General features: G+C 38.3%; 1 protein-coding gene across 2 annotated transcripts in view; it reads right to left on the reverse strand.

Moving 5' to 3' along the window:
* The window catches only part of mdfi (MyoD family inhibitor), a 35233-nt gene extending 18630 nt beyond the window's left edge, over positions 1-16603 (reverse strand). Inside the window, exons 1-3 of one of the 2 annotated variants that reach the window (XM_060858097.1) lie at positions 16188-16603; positions 15296-15442; positions 981-1112 (exon numbers count right to left, since the gene is read on the reverse strand). In XM_060858097.1, the coding sequence (XP_060714080.1) occupies positions 981-1112; positions 15296-15404 (241 nt within the window). In that variant the 5' untranslated portion in view covers positions 15405-15442; positions 16188-16603. The remainder of the gene's footprint in view (positions 1-980; positions 1113-15295; positions 15443-16187) is intronic. The other variant, XM_060858098.1, reaches the window with a different exon arrangement.
* Between the last annotated feature and the right edge of the window lie 297 nt (positions 16604-16900).

The raw sequence follows: 16900 nt of genomic DNA on the forward strand, positions 1-16900 counted from the left end.
TCTGACCATAGCTAACAACTAGAGAGGGTTAATGTGTTATAACGTATTCATTCCAGTATTTCCACACACGTAATACTGACTGAACATACGAGTATTTACACTGTAATCGGTGCTGTTTTTGTATATTGTCTTTTGTGTATTATCTTTTGCCTTTGTGTAATGTCTTGTATTCTTTGTTTGTCTTTTTTTGGCCTTTGTCCTGCACTGTTTGCACCAGGTTGCACAGATGTACTTTATGTGACTAGGACTACTTACTTAGTCCTTAGCTCTGTCTTTGTTTTATGTAGCACCATGATCCTGGAGAAACGTTGTCTCATTTCACTGTGTACTGCAACAGCTACAGTATATATGGTTGAAATGACAATAAAAGCTTCTTGACTTGACTTGACTTGACTTGGGTGAAGGCAAACATGTGATTCCACCAAGACACATGAAGACAGTCAGACGAATCATTTATTTGCTAGTTTCTTATACTCCATCACCAGACAAAGTCTGCTAAGTTGCATCATTCCTTCTCAGACAGAATGACCAACTATAGCCTGCATTTAAAATAGTTGAATAACAGAAACAGATAATCTCCACGGGTCTCACCAATGTTCTCACCAATGTTGGAATTTTTTTTTTCAATAATGGAATCTTTGTTTTATTGGACAACCAATAACAATCTTCAAAAGAATGTTTCATACCTAGCAACGGGGTCTGTCCCGCCTCCTATCTAAGATAAAAGTTTTCTTTTCCTTGCTCAGAGTTGCTCTGAGATCCTGAATCACTCGTAAGCAAAGATTCCTAGATAGAAATTTTTTTTAACTAAATTAGGAGTTCTCTGAGGTGATCTTATAATCTTTGTGAACACGGGCTCTGGTGACTGGATTACTAGTCAAGGTACATCTGTTCTTATTAAAGTAGATGTATAGTCTTGATAATAGCTTGTAAGTCAGAAGTCGCATCTTATAAGATATAACAACATGCAAGTAGCTTACATGTGATGCTTTTGCTGGATGTGTTGCTGAAATCCAGCTGTGATAGACTGTTGTTGTTGTCGACATTGTCCATGTTTGTTGTTTCCTCCATACGTGGCTCCAGCTCTGAGTTCCTGCCACTTCCATCTCCACCTGAGGGTAACAAAACACAGGAAGGTGGAAAAAAACACACACATTAAACTCATGCCAGTTTTGATTCCAAATCGAGTTAATGAGTTGAGGGCAAACTGAGGAACATGGTAAATATTAAACTCCCAACATTTTCAGTTGCTAATTTTATGACGGAGAGCAAACAGTTTTGTCCTAAAACGGAACAGCGTCTGTTTAGAAAAATGCAGTATGGCACGAACGCTTCATCATGTCCAAGAGGTTTCTGCTTGTTCATCACTTTTGTAGCCACAACAGTACGTGCTTGTACATGTGTGAGCGTGAGCATGTGGGGCACACTGCGCACTGTGCATGTTTATACTCAAAGGAGCATTCATGCGCACTCTGTGTGTGCGTGTGTTTGTGTGCGTGTGCACTTGTGTGTGGGCAAGCATGTGTTTTATACGCAAATGCTGGAGCCAAGCGGGCTTATTATGCGGCCCGGTAATTACACACTGCTGTCTGAAAGAGCCTGAACTGAGCAGACTTCAAAGCGGTGCAGGTTTGGGCTTCGATGAGGGGAAAAGGCTGTAGAAATTGAGAGGACATGAGAAGACAGCATAAGAGAAGAAAAGGAAAGGAAAGGAAAGGAAATGAAAGGAAAGGAAAGGAAAGGAAAGGAAAGAAAAAGGAAAAGGAAATGAAAGGAAAAGGGAAAGGAAAGGGTTAAAAAATAGAGGAAAATTACAGGAAGGAAGAAAAGGAATGTAAAAAAGGAAAGAGAATGTGAAAGAGTGTCAAAGACTTAGAAAATAGCAAGTAAAGCAAAGGAAAAGAAAGGAAAGGAAAGGAAAGGAAAGGAAAGGAAAGGAAAGGGGACAAAAAGAAGCAAAGATAAAAGAAAAAGATGAGTACGAGAACTGGAGGGGAAATTACAGGAAAGCATGGAGGATGAGAGGAGAATAAACAACAGGACAAGAGCAAGGACAGAGAAAAGAAGAAACAGGAGGTGGAAAGCATAAAAGAGATAAAAGGAGAAGAAAAACCAAGATGAGAGTTAAAACAGTGCTACGCTGCATTTTGCTCAATGGCCTCTCTCTCTCATTCCTGGCCAAATGGGAGCCAGCTGGGCTTTATTTGCTGTCCGGTAAATACCCAGCATCCCCCTTTGCAGCACCGCTCGCCTTTTTGTTTATTTGCTTTAGCCACTCGCGCTCGCTGACTTCTGTTTTTCTTCGCTCTTGGCATCCTTCACTTGCGTCCTTATTCTTTTCTGGGCGACATTCATTTATTTATTTATTTTTTTAAAGCAGAGGACAGAGAACACATATTTTTCTGCCGGTAAAGCACAGGACAAGGGTCAAAGAGTTATTGCACTTCATAAACAATATGGAGCAGACAGACTTGGATGCTGACAGCATGACATCCAAACACCAGAAGCTATCCCTTCATTTGTCTTTCCTCAAGCCAGTTTCTCCTTTCAGCAGACTCTCACACACACACACACACACACACACAACTCGTTACCGAGACAACTTATAATGAACTTCCTCCCTCATTTCCTTGCCTGAAAACTCAACAGCTGGACTGTCCATGGGCCATGGGGACACGTCTTCCTTCTTTATAAACACACAGATTGACCACATTTCCCAGCATTTCAAGACACTGGCAGAAATTTCTAAGAAAGTTAAAGTGTTCATGAAACAGCATGTGATGATACAGAAAAGGTGGACAGCTCAGAAAATGTTCATCATTTACTATTGCTGTACTTCATTCTAAGCGTATCAGCAGTATTAATGCTATTTCTGGCCATGTCTAAGTAGCTGACGGAGATTAGTATGCGTTTCTGTTGAGTTGAGAAAAAAGTCTCATTGAAATTTCATACAGCAGGATTTGAGTGGGTATTTTCGAAGCCCTGAATAAAATTTAATTTCCCGCTCTCACCTAAGCTGGGAATCGAATTTTATTTTATTTGGTTTATGTTAATTCTACACGAATTGATCGTACTCACTTTATATCTTTCAATCTATTAATCAGAAATGTGTTTAAATTAAATGTAGTCTTAGCAGTAAAATCACATTGTTGTGAAATTTAATATTTACTACTACTATTATTTTTTCTTAAATCTGACTGAACATATTTTCCTTTTCGTGTTGATTTTTTGACACAGGTAAATGGTTTATTTTCACAAATGCTCAGTATATAAATCACATTTTATATTTTAAATGCTGTATTACTGTTTTGCTGAAACTATGGAATGCTATCACACCTAAATATACAGTACATTTGTAAACTGGCCTGCACAGATCCTGGTATAATTTCTGCCTTTGTGTAGTACATTACACATACAACCTGTGCTAAATCCTGTGCTAGCTAAGAGTAAGTGTTTCTCTAGACCCAAAGCTGAAATACTCCCCCAAATACTACTGCAGGACTTACTGCCTCTTACTCCCCTCTCTCTGGATATTCTCACCATGTGGAGTTATTCAAAATAATCTCTCTCTCTCTCTCTCTCTCTGCCGCTTTTATTACTGCCAAAGAGAGTGCCAGGATCTACACGAAATTCATTGTCAGGGGACGCACAAATCTGAACGCAAAGCCTGTTGCGGACTGGATGCCGTGAAAGTATGAGCGTGTGTGTTACATCTTACTGTGAAGACGTAAGCAAAAAGACAAAGACGGAGAAGCTGAGACTGAGAAACTTCCTCGAACCGAATTACAGGGTAGATTTAAACTGTGGCTTTCTTTGTGTGCGGTACAGAGAAACTGGAGCTGAAAACAGACTGAGATTATGTTCAGCGTCACATGTTCGGCTCCTCTTCGTGACCCAAAAACACAGCCTTCATTACCCATGAACGAAGGCTTCACGGCTGCTACAGTCCCACTGGTCTGGATCAGTGGGCATTAACGACTGGAGCTGAGCCATTATCAAGTGCTACGCCATAATACTCCATCATAATCCACTCCTAATGCAGTCTGGGGAGATCACATAAACCCGAGCTATTGGTTTCAAAAAAATTCGGCTTCTAATACGGTCAAGAGAAAAAAGCAGTATGCATTAGGACATATCAGATTATTTGACCTTTATGGGATTTGCTCAGTATGGCAAAGGCAGAGTGACAAAATGTTCTCAATAAAAGTGTTTTAATTTAGCTAAAGTGTTTCCTTTTGCTCTTTTATGGCCATATTCAGAGAGTTTATAGTGTAAGTTAATACAGAACAGTGTGTGCATTTTTCTGGCATTTTTCCCTAAAGGTGTGTGCATTTGGTGAAGCGCCAATAAACCAGAGAGTCGATCCCTAGTCCTCTTAAAAATGGTGATCTTGTGTTTACTTCAGCCGAACCCTGGCATGATCCCGATCAGTTGTGGAAGCTATCCAATATCTCTCAGTGTTACACGCCGAGTAACGACTGATTCGGCGTGTCATGTTTAAATCAGAGTTGTTTGAATCAGAGAGCAGTAGAGTAACTTATCATCCCACAGTTTGATAGTAGTGGAGTAGGTAATAGTTGTTGTAATCAGGTCACCTTCATAGTGTGAGTTCAGCAAAAACATACATGGCTAAAATCTAATAAAAGAATGGCTGGTAATTTGTTTGCTGTTATTTTTATGATTTTCTTTTGGTACCAACATTCAAAGGCAAGTCAGTAAGGATTAGGATTACCTCATTGCCATTGTTGTTATAATGGTATATTTTATTGCCATATGTTTCACCCAATTATGAAGATTAAACTTGCACTAAAAGGTCAGTTTATCAACCAAAAATACTACTCAAGCTCGGGGCAGACGACTAATCTGTTGCTTCTGTGACGAATGAACAAAAGTGACATGAGAACATCCGACACACTTGCTCCATATCTGGCATCCCAAGACATGTGTAAGTCAGAGTTAATTAAAATCAGACTGAAGCCAGTTTCAGGATGCACCATATGCATGCTACAGTACATGCATGAACCACCTGAGGTGAGAAACATATGGAATTTTTACTCAACTTGTAAACACAGCTCATACGCTTCCTCATAAAAAAAGGGTATGAATAAAAATATATTGTTATGGCTGTTGGTCATAACGTGCTGGTACACTACTTGACATCCTGTTTAGCCTTAAGAGTTCTAAGCCTGAGTTTTATTATATTTTTCACACAGTAACAGAAACAGACTAGTATCTTAAGAAAGATTGTTGTTTGGAAACTATAAAGTAGCAACTAGCATATAACACTTTAAGATATAATGGGTACCACTTGTACTAGATTGCAGGGTTTAAGAAGCCAGCGATATAGAGATTTATACTTCACTCAAACCTTTAACACTCGGTCATTGGTGGATGTTAAAAAAAAGGTAAACAACTGGATCTAACACAGTATACACACGTGTCGCTCTAGAACCAGTATAATAGATCATTTAATGTTTCAGATTCTATAATATTATACTTGCTGAAACAGTAAACACTGTCATGAAACAAAGTGTTCCTCAAGGGTTCTTGGGATGAAGATGAAGGTTCTTTATCTACTCAGGATCATATCTTACCACACAGGGAAACCATCTGCTGTAGGTTTCCTCATAGCAGTCTAAGAGAAACAAATCAAAGTATCCTTTTGCGAGGCTTGTAAAAATGTGTCATAGACAATTCCTCTTATTATAAGACCAAATAAAAACTTAATTTAATGTTCCAACTGCTCTGCAAGAGATTTAGCCCCAGCAATACATACTATACCTAGCCAACAGAGTGACTTTCAAGATTTCTGTTTTAAATTTACATGCAAAGTTTCTTGTTCGATATTTTGAACTTCAACTTTTAAGATGTACTTCTGCAAGCTGCCACATGCCATGTTCACGAAGTAGCCTCCAGGTCTACCTCAGCCAGGACCAACCAGTGACATATTAACTACAGTACCTTAAATTTCTGGACATTTCCTAATTTTGCACCCCAAAATTTAGTCACCTGCTAATTCTCACTCACCAACTAGCTCTCCTTAATCGTGCTACAGCAGATCTTCCTCTGAGACACATGAAGTCAACCAGCAACAATTTCTCAAACTGTTGGTCACATGGGACACACTCAGAGAAAAGCATTATCTACCATCTTTTACATACATGATCTCACAGATGCCCATGACTGGCCAGTGTTGGTGTGATTGACAGGTGAGAGAGTATGCCATCACTCCCACCCTTTCAGCACAGGCGATTTTGCTCCCTCGTCATTAACAAGATTCAAACTCCTAATTTCCAGACCAAAAGGTGATCACTCTTAAAGGTTCTAATGATCTCCACAGTGGCACAATGTAAAAGTGTTGGCCTTTTAATCAGGAAATAACAAGTTTGAATCTCAACAATACAATTGCCAACTGTTTCTAACAGTCCAAGATGGGCGGAAAAAAAAACAAACAAACAAAAAAAAACCATATATATTCATAGATGTTATATTATATTCATAGATGTCCCGTATAGTAAAACTGACATATATCATATGTTTCCTTAAAGTGGAATGGAAGGAGTTGTTTAGCTATGATCTTGAACAAAAAGTTATGTCCAATAGACTTTGGCTAACTTTAACATCTCCTCTCTCAAGTTTTTCTCTCGTTGACTTTATACCTGCAGGGAGTGCTCCCTTATTTACTCTCTGGAGATGTGTGAGAGCACAGACAGTCTTTTAGGAGCTTAGAGGAGGCAGGTATGAGGTCTGGTATTAGAAGTAACGGAGCCATGTGGCTTTACAGGGACACTTTGAAATTCTTCCAGTCCCTCCAAACCCTCCCTATCCCCCTTTCTGTGGCAGGGTTGCTCTGTCTCCTAACAACTCCTCACTAATACCTGTTCCAAAGTCAGTCAATGAAGCGAAAGAGAAAACTACATTGGTTTAGATGTGTCGACTCAACAGAAAAAAAAAGAAATTGACAAGAGACTTAGGGATGTTTTACACCCAGATGAAACAGTGAACTTGGCAAGAGTGAGATGCTTTAAAAAAAAACTTTCAAAAAGTCACACTGACAAAACTTTTACTTAGGCTCCATTAGACCTTCCTTAAAAACATAGAAGCTGCGAGATATGGAAAGCATATTTTTTTAATGTAACGCAATTATTCACACCAATCTGAAAACCTTTTCAGTCTGACTTCCCTAAAGGTTGCAATTGCGGTTTCAATCCAACGCAGGAGCAGAGAAATCTATTCAGTCCCTGCCAAAATTAAAAGACGGACCTTGAAGACCACTGTGATGGGAGACTGCTATAGAAGTTAATTACCTAGACTGATTTAAACCATCGCTTGTGGAAAGCCACTTAAAGTGATACACGTACGCACGTCAGCTTGTAGTCAGTGATCTTAATCAGGAAAGGATGCTGTGTATGTGGATTTCACACAAGGTAAAATTGTCAATTTCTTCAGTTTTCTGCTAAAATGTATTTGATTCTTATTATGATTAAGTTATTTGTTCATTCATCTTATGGTTATGTTTTCATCCTGGTCAAGGTTACGACTGGTCCAGAGTCTATCCCTGAAACAGTAGGTGTGAGGTAAAAAGACACTCTTAATGAGGCAGATCCTCCACCCAAATCCTATAAATCTATAGTATATTGTCAAAATTGTCATTGCCTAAATAGCTGTAAAAAAAAAAGTTACACAATTTTCTGACTTTTGTCAAATGTATAAGTATCTGTTAATTATGAACATGTGATCTGTGAGTCAGCTATAATGTATATTCTGTAATTTGCTTGGTTTGAGAATCAGAACTAAATCTGTGTGTGTGTGTGTGTTGTCTGTCTGTCTGTCTGTCTTTCTGTGTGTGTGGCTATGAGGGAATGTAGTAGATGAATAGATACAGTGAAAACAGCACTCAGTAATTCCAGCAGAGAAAATGCGTCAGTAAAGCCCACTCTCACTGACTGTCTCTCCCTTTCCCAAACCCTCTCTCTCTCTCTCTCTCTCTCTCTCTCTCTCTCTCTCTCTCATTTCAAACCATCTTTCCAGTCATCCATTCAGAAATCAGGATCATGTGAAGCCATGCATCCCAACCATCCAGCCCTAGTTCTCTGCACATGCTTCATCTTCAATGGTCCCTCACAGCATTAACATGCGTCATATAACATTTTACATGCTGCAATGCCTCCCTCGGCTCTCCTCAGATAAGGAAAAAAAATCGACCAATACAAAACGACACCATTTCTGACAATCAATGGCTGTCATAAAATTATTGCGATCCAGCTGCAGGAATGTAAATGCAGCGCAGTGGGCTGTGAGAAACAGGTGGTGCTGTTTAACCAAACGTCTCGAATGGATTAAAAGAACGACGCCATGACTGGATTCAAGGTGTGCATCCATCTTCCGCCCTTCGTTTGCGTTTCCTGCGAATTTTGCTTGATTTCACCAATATGACCCCTCAGGGGTACAATTAAGGGGTAAAGAGAAAATAATTAGCAGCTCTTCCATGACGGATCTGCCTGTGAGATGCACTGATAACTGTCTTGACGTCTTTACTAAGCCTCAGGTCTAAGACAATAGGCTCCTAATCGGCGCTTGTAAGCCAGCCAGGAGTGAAAACAGATACCCGACGAGCAGCTTCAAAGCTGCACGCTGGAATTTGTCCAAATACGCTGATTTAGTGAAAAGGATAAGGATTGACGAGCGGAAGAAAAAGTGTAAGCTCATTATATGAGAAACTCAGTGGTGTTTAACAGGCTTTAGATGGATTTATTCAATGTACATGTTGGGTTTGACGGCTGGGGGGTGGTAAAGGGGGTGAATAGTGAGGGATATCTGCATTCTGAAACACACAAGCAGACGTGGTGCTCTGCAGCCATCTATGTCTGCTTAAAGACAAAAACATATGCTTGTGCAGTCGTGTCCCTTTGGCGAGCACGGATCAACAGGAGGTTAAAAATGAAACAATGCAGGGGAATGGTCAGTCTTGTACTGATCCTGATCTTTCCTAGTCCTTTTCTTATTCTCTCTTGTGTCTCAAAAGGTTAAAACACAATTCAGGGGAGACTAACTAGAGGTTTGTCACTCAGTCACTGTGACTCACATGGTGACTAATTCTTCTCAGAAAGACTGAAATCCATCAGCAGGGAATGAAAGACAAATAATAGAACACTGTTATACGTTCTTGCATAAGAGACATTTATATATAGATCACTTTTATATGTGTGTATGATTTTTCATTTCTAATACTGAAACCTGAGTATAATTCGATTCTAGTATCTTTTTAAATCTGTTCAAGAACTTGGAGTTTATCCTAGAGGACTTGGGGCACAAGGCAGGGGACACAGTAGAGAAGGTGAACATGGTACAAACTCTCTCACACACACACACACACACCCACCCACACACATACACACACACCCACACACACACACACTACAGGCAATTTAGAAATGCCAATGTCTATAACACACGTCTTTGGACTGACTACTTTGAAACCATAGAAAAAACACTGGAAAAAACACTCAAAGCACAGGGAGAAAAAACTCCACACTCAGAATTGAACCCTCTGAGATGTTTGGTCATGTTTATTATTGACTTCTTATAACCTGTTATTAACTGTTTAACCTGTTCGACCACTTGAGTCATCAAAACTTCAAAAAGCCTATAAATAATGTAAAATTGGACCAAATGTGCTCTGTCAGTGGAAGGTTACAAAATTAATAAAGTGGCTATGGCATCATTAATTCTTAAAAAAAATTGGCTCATCATTTGAATGTTTGGATGGAGCCTGCAGAATTGTAGATTTAAGAGTAAAATTGCATTTTGACTGCATTTGCAGTCACTGTCTATGAAAAAAGTTTGAGAACTTGAGTATTATATTATTCTAGTATAAAGCTTAGAATGCTGAGAGACGTGTAAATAAAAAAGGACACAAAACATATTTTTAAGATCTTAAATATAACTGTAAACCATTATTACTAAACATATTTAAATACTCATTTATCTGTCATCATCATCTTTCCATTTATTACACTTTTAGATACTTAGGACTAAACACTCAATAGAGTGGATTTTTTATTTTTTTTTAATTTTCTTTTCTTCTGATATCTGATCCAATCTGTTTCATCTCTATTATATACACACATACTTACATACCTTCATCAGTCATGAGGTTATTAATTTATTCTGAAGATATGAGGCAGCAAAAATATCATTTAATCCAAGGCCAAGAAAGTCATATGGAGTGTATTTACTGCCACACAGAATCCAGAATGAACACTGGATGCTTCATAAGCAGAGAAACGCAGGCAAAAAAAAGAAAAGATGAATAGAGTCCCTGCTGCAAAGGCTTTCTGCTCATGATACACAAGTGCCAAGAGAACTTCTATCAGCTTGCTGAAGAACCTGAGACAAAATGTGTTTAAAAGAAAATGAAGGTATGAGGGTGCTTTAAAACAGAAAAAATAGAGGAGGGATGATATTACAAGCAGTGCTTCAGAGTCTAAAATGGCCTCCATGTAATGAACAATTGAAAACATTCTGTATCTTTATACCTGAATGTGAGAAAATAGTCAGTTAGCTGTTACTAACTGAGCAACCAAATCAAATCTCAAAGCTTATTGTATATCTGAATGACCATTGAGCGTTATTCTGTCATTCTTCTGATCAATATCTCATTATGCTCAGCCAAAGAACATTATTCAAGCAGTTATTAATGGAAAAGATACAGTATAAAACTACAGTATCCTCTTTTTGCATGTTTCTTGCACTTTCTGGAAGTTTCTGCGAGTTTTCTATGAGTATACTAATATAGTGATGTGACCTAGTTTACTTTTGGCATCCTAACATTACACGATTATGAAATTTACACCAGAATAAACTAAGCAGTTCACAAAAAATGAATGTAAAAATGAATCTATTCCTATTTAACATATATTTTTTAATTCTTCACACTGAACTGTACTAAAAAATATTGTTTACTTAAATATATGATTTCTCTCTGTTTAGTCTGAAGCAACTACAGAACAAGCATGTGGGTTGTATATACAGAGCCATAGCCATATGTTCTCTCTTTCATACATTACCCTTGCTGTATGTAACAGCTTGTGTGAACGAGTGGTATTGTAAATGAACACACAAAAGTCAATACACAAAAAATGGTGGTACTGATTAGTTTGTAAGTTGCTTATTTCAGTAAATTAATAGCAGTCAGTTCTGTTCGTGATGTCACGCTTCTGAATCCAGTTGTAAAGTAACATTAAATTCTTTGTATTTCTTATATGTTTTATAAAAAATGTTGCCAGGTACATGGTTTTCCTGAAGAACTGGGTTTAGGGTTTTTTGTCAGTCTCATAAATAATTTTGTGTATATGAAAATACTAATTTATTACAAAGACCATGTTGAAAGAACTATTAGGGAAACAGTTTTTTAATAATGCTGTTAAAGTGCACAATTTATTATGAAGTTTTATTCTATACACAGCAGCTAATTAATTAAAACCATCAATAGGCAATGCCCTCAACAATGTACATATTTTGGCAAATGAGTCTTTATTTAATGTCTCTGTGGTTCACCAGTGCACAACAACCGCAGTTGGATCCTCAAATACAGAAGCTTTAATTAGGTTGAACTGTTGCGGTTTGCATGATGAGATGATGAGTGTGCATCAAGTTTTTTTGCCTGACACTTTCCGACACGTGCACATCTGGCTCTCAGTACACTATAGAGACAGGTGAGAAATTAAAGCGCGAAAAAGCAAAATAAAGTGTCTTAGTAAAGTTTTGGGCTGCCACATGTCACCAAAACAGCTTCAATGCACCTTGAAATACACTAAAATTTTCATTGCTTAAATTAAACTTAATTCAATATTTAAAGTTTCTTTATTAATAGAGCAAGTGTGATCAATTCAAATTGCATTAACATAAACCAGCTACAGTTACATACACAATTTAGGGATGAACACCAATGTTCCAAATGATCTTAGTGTTTTAATGACTCAGTGAACCCTTGTGCCCTGTGGATGGGGCAGAGTCATCCTAGAAGAAACCACTCTCATCAGAATAGAAATGTGCCTCATAACGGCAAAAATGGTCTGCAACTACGCCATCAAAATAAATGCTGCCACAACATAACAGGTCTGTAACGTTCCCTTTGGTTTACGCCACACACCAGTCCTCACTGTTGCTGTTGGACTTTATGCACTGCAGCGCTATTATAATATCTCTCTCTAGACTGTTCTTACAGTCTGACCACACCCTAAACTGACATTCTGACTCACCTGAAGAACAGATGCTCTTCTGTTTTTGCTCACATATCACACTAATACACGAGGATCATGGTCAGTGTGCTTTTGACCACAATTTCCAGTCTCTATTTACCCAAAAAATCGAAACGCTGCTGTCACTATATTTACTCCGCCTATTGAAAGATTAGCTATTTGAGCAGTCTTTGAGAATTAGATGTTTTCCTCTTGATCGGAAATCGAGGTCAAACAGGTCTGCTCGTTATATTGTATATAATATATGCCACAGAGCATGAAAGGAAGTTCATTTTTGTAAATTTGCAATTATCTTATAATTTCTGGAAAAGGTTACGACAACTGTCAAGATTTCTGCAAAAGATTCCACAGAATGATCCTCATCTATACAACAACATATTAAAAATAAATTGCGTATTTGCAATGCATGCAGAATTGTTTTCTTTAACAGTTTTTCCCTCAGACTTCGATTTAAACCAATGTAACTCAATACAAATATTCCGTTTACACTCAAATGGATCAAGGATAAAACAACTGTTAAACTATTTCTATACTGTATATGAAATAAAAATTTTAATTGAACTCATCCATAGTGACTACTAAACAGGGAGTATAACAGTGTATTTTCAACACATATTGCCCAAATCATAACTATGCGAAATAACGAATATTATGGCTATCATTTGATCAAAGCATCAACATTCAATAGTGACTTTCTGAGACAGCAGACAGACACACTTCTGTGAAACCGGCACATGCCAGCTAAGTCAATGGAGTTAGTGTTAAAGCTCAGACAAGCTCCATATTTTCAATCAAGCTCTGGCCTGAAGCCTGTATTTTTAATGTAACTCAAAATAGGCACTTTTTATCCCGATGATCTGAGATCAGATCTTCGCAGAGTGCACTAATCTGTGTCAATAATAAGAACAGCTCTAGAAATGGTACTCGATAATGTGCGTTCCTGTGAGGTCAAGCCATGAAAGGGCGCTTTTGTACACGTGTAAGGTCAACTCAGGTGTTTGCCTTCAGAAGTAAGCCATGCTAGCCAACACAACTAATGTGCTAGAAGAATAAAACTTACCAAAAATGGTAAAAGAAACAAAAGGCAAAAGAAAGATGTCAATAATTTGGGTGTGAATCCTAAGCTTCATGTTAAGACAAAGCCTCAGAGAGCTGAAAACAATGCATAGCTAAATGTAATTAGTGGGAACGAGGCAGATTTAAACAAGGCCTAGTGGGCAAATTTTTCGAATGTGGTTGAGTTTTCATGGCCCACTGGCTGTGGCAGCCGTGCAGGAACTGACTCGCCTTGGCTTGGTGCGAACGAAGGACTGGGCCAGGACTTGCTAAACTCCGCCTGCTAAGCGAACTCCTGTGGCAAACAAGTGTGGTAGCATACACAGTTGCTGCACACCGAGGCCTGAAATATACACTCACTTAAATATACAAGCACTGATGCAAGAACGCACATACCACATACAAGCAGAGACCACATCCGTGCTTTTCTATACTTTTGCAACTTAGTGGGCAACTTTTGGCAAAGATCAGGATGACAAACCAGGCACGACTCAGAGCAAGATCAATCAGTCATTCCCAAGTGGTTATTCCAGATTATTTCAACTGTCCTATTCCCGAGTCTCATGGTTCAGTTCAGACCAATACCCAATGTCCAGAGTAATTCTATGCTTGACAGTTTCACAGGCCGTACATTTAGATTAAAAGGTTTGGTCACTTTCATTAATAAACATGACCTAGAGTCACACAGTTTCATAGGAAAAGGACAATTGAATGGGTGAATCTCCACCAATGTTTATTTGTCATTAACTGTTTTAAACACAACTCTCGAATAACCTTGTTTATGATGAAACGCCTGGACCTTTTTCACTGCCCCAAACAAGTCAAGGGTTTGTGAATATTATAAAGCTTGTAGTGAAACCTATTTCGCCACACCAAAGATGTCAGCAGTCATTTAGCTCCTGAGTGTTATTGCACCTAATGGTCAAAATCAGAACTTCAACGAGGAATGAGTTCCTGGGGAAGGAATCATCCTGCACCATGCTTCCACTTGATTCCAATCAAAAATGAGGTTACAGTCACTTCACAAATACCCAAACTCTTGCTCAGTATTAAGAGCAATTCCCCATCAAGATGGCCAGTAAGAGGAGCAAACTGCTCACAGCTGTTCAGTTTGTTAACAAGATGATCAGTCTGAACTGAACTATGCTGAACTGAATTGCAATGAAATTCCTCTGATTGTAAATTTACTATGCAAAAGATTCATAACATGGGTTTATCTTGCAAACTCTTAAAAAAAACACTAGATGTGTTGCTTATCCCTATCCAGACCCAGACATATATTATGCTTTGCATTTAACTGTAGAATATGCAGTGCGATGTAAAAAGAATCCGTATGATTTGCTCTCTTTGTCGTTTCTGATAAACAATGTTTTCTGTAACAATGAACAGATCACATCCTCGTTCTTTGATTCTTATTGCAAACTAAACCAAAAAAAAAACTATGCAGATCATGCTGCCGGCGTTACTTAATGTACATTTAGGAAAACTCTAACTGAGCGTGCTCTAGAGTGCAGTAGGGACTGAGAAAAGTACAATTTATGTAATCTGAACCAAATATATGTGCATGCAAGGTATGGCGTTTAGAATCCATGTTGCTACAGAAATGAGAAGCATGTGAAACGTGACAGAGTAGAATAAGAATTCTGTCTGTTTGAGGAAAAACATACTTAAAATGCCCTATTTAAAAATAATAATAAAAAACAAACAAGGGATAAAGACAATTGTATATTCAATTAGTTTTGATATTTGCATCACAAACTTTATTGCCTCTGAATTATATGTACTGTATACGAGAAGGTTTTTCTCATTGATTCCAGTTCCTAGCCGATTCTATACAGATCAGCCTGCAAATAATCGTGGAGTTGTAAATACTACTAATGGAGTAGTAGCTCATAGAGGTCAATTTAAAACTTTTTCATTTTTGTGTCCTAACCAAACATGCTCAACAGGGCAAAAGACTTTGTTGATGTGCCCACCTGAGCTTGGGCCATTGGAGCACTCCTCTGGTGAGCTCTCTGGGCCGAGATGGGCACCATCTGGAGGCTGAGGCAAGCTGGCACCCGGGCTATGGTTCTCCTCCCACATCTGCTCTGAAACTGGGAGCCAGGAGACCAGAATCTATCCTGCACACACAGACAGCCAAGAACATGGTTCACCAGAGACCTTGCCAACACAAGCCCTCCTTGTGTTTGGCATTTTAGGCAATCCAACTCGCAGTGCTGGAAATCTCCCAGTCGTTTAAAGCAGTGAGCTGCTTGGGGTGTGATGACTGGCAAGAGCAAAAGCATAGGCACCAGTGGGCATAATCTGAGCCAAACATTGATTAGACTGGGGCTGACTAAGCAAATCACATTTCTGTTTTTTTCAGTCACTGTTGTTTTTTTTGATCATATACAATTTTAAAATTACACAATTTAAAATGTTTATTTCAACCTGGGTTTGTACTTCATTCGTAACAATCCACATCACATACATCCTTAAAGATATATTAATTCGTATCTTTTCTCACGGTTCTTGTTGATCTGCAACTCGAACGAAATCCAAACACCTCACTTTCCTTTGCTTTGTGACTTTAGTATTATACATTGCTATATGATGAAATACAAATTTTTTGACAGATGGTATTTTATAATCCTAAAGAACAACTTTCTCATGAGATCTGTAGATATTAATGACAGTGATTGTGGAAAAAAGAACAAGTTCTGAACTGAAAAAAGAAAGAAAATCTTTTGCACGGTTATACAGTTATGATTTATTTATTTATTTATTCATTTTTAATAATCGCGTTTTTTAACAAATCCAAACAAGTTCACAGAGTCTTAAGATCAGGATGAAAACCTGTTGATCGAGTCCAAAATCAAGCCTTACCTTTAAGACAAGATGTTATTTAAAGCTGTTTCAGTAACTCATATTCTTCCGACATTAAGAGGACCTCAAACAAGTCCCGTTTGCGCGGTGAAAAGTCTCGGTCCTCAACATGTTCTACCAACATTTGTGTCAGAAACTTTTTTATTTCTCTCTCTCTCTGAACTGCTCTTAATGACAGTCTGCACCACACAACGCTCCACGTTCACTAACTTCCAAAAGACTTGACAGCCCTCTCGGTAACGCACATTTCCAAAATAAAAAGAAAAGTCCACGTTATTCTCAGGAAACTTTCAGAAGAAACAAACAAACAAACAAACAAACAAACAAAAACTGGATATCCTCTTCTTTAAGAGGATAAACACGCTTTGTTGTTTTCGGGGCTTCAGCTTCAAGTCTTAAGTTTCAGCTTCAAGACTTTCAAACTGAGATTCACACACAAGCGCGCGCGCGCACACACACACACACACACATACACACACACACACGCACACACACACACACACAGAGAGAGAGAGAGAGAGAGAGAGAGAGAGAGAGAGAGAGAGAGAGAGAGAGAGAGAGAGAGAGTTTTCAACAGGAAATTGCATCTATTTTTTTTATAACAATAAAAGGTGTAATATATGGAGAGGAAAAGTTACTGCTCATTATTGAGTCATAATTAGGCAAGTAAGTAACTATGTATGTAAGAATAAATAAATAAATAAACAAACAAA

Source organism: Tachysurus vachellii, chromosome 22 (genome assembly GCF_030014155.1).
Source record: "Tachysurus vachellii isolate PV-2020 chromosome 22, HZAU_Pvac_v1, whole genome shotgun sequence".
Lineage (NCBI taxonomy): Eukaryota > Metazoa > Chordata > Actinopteri > Siluriformes > Bagridae > Tachysurus > Tachysurus vachellii.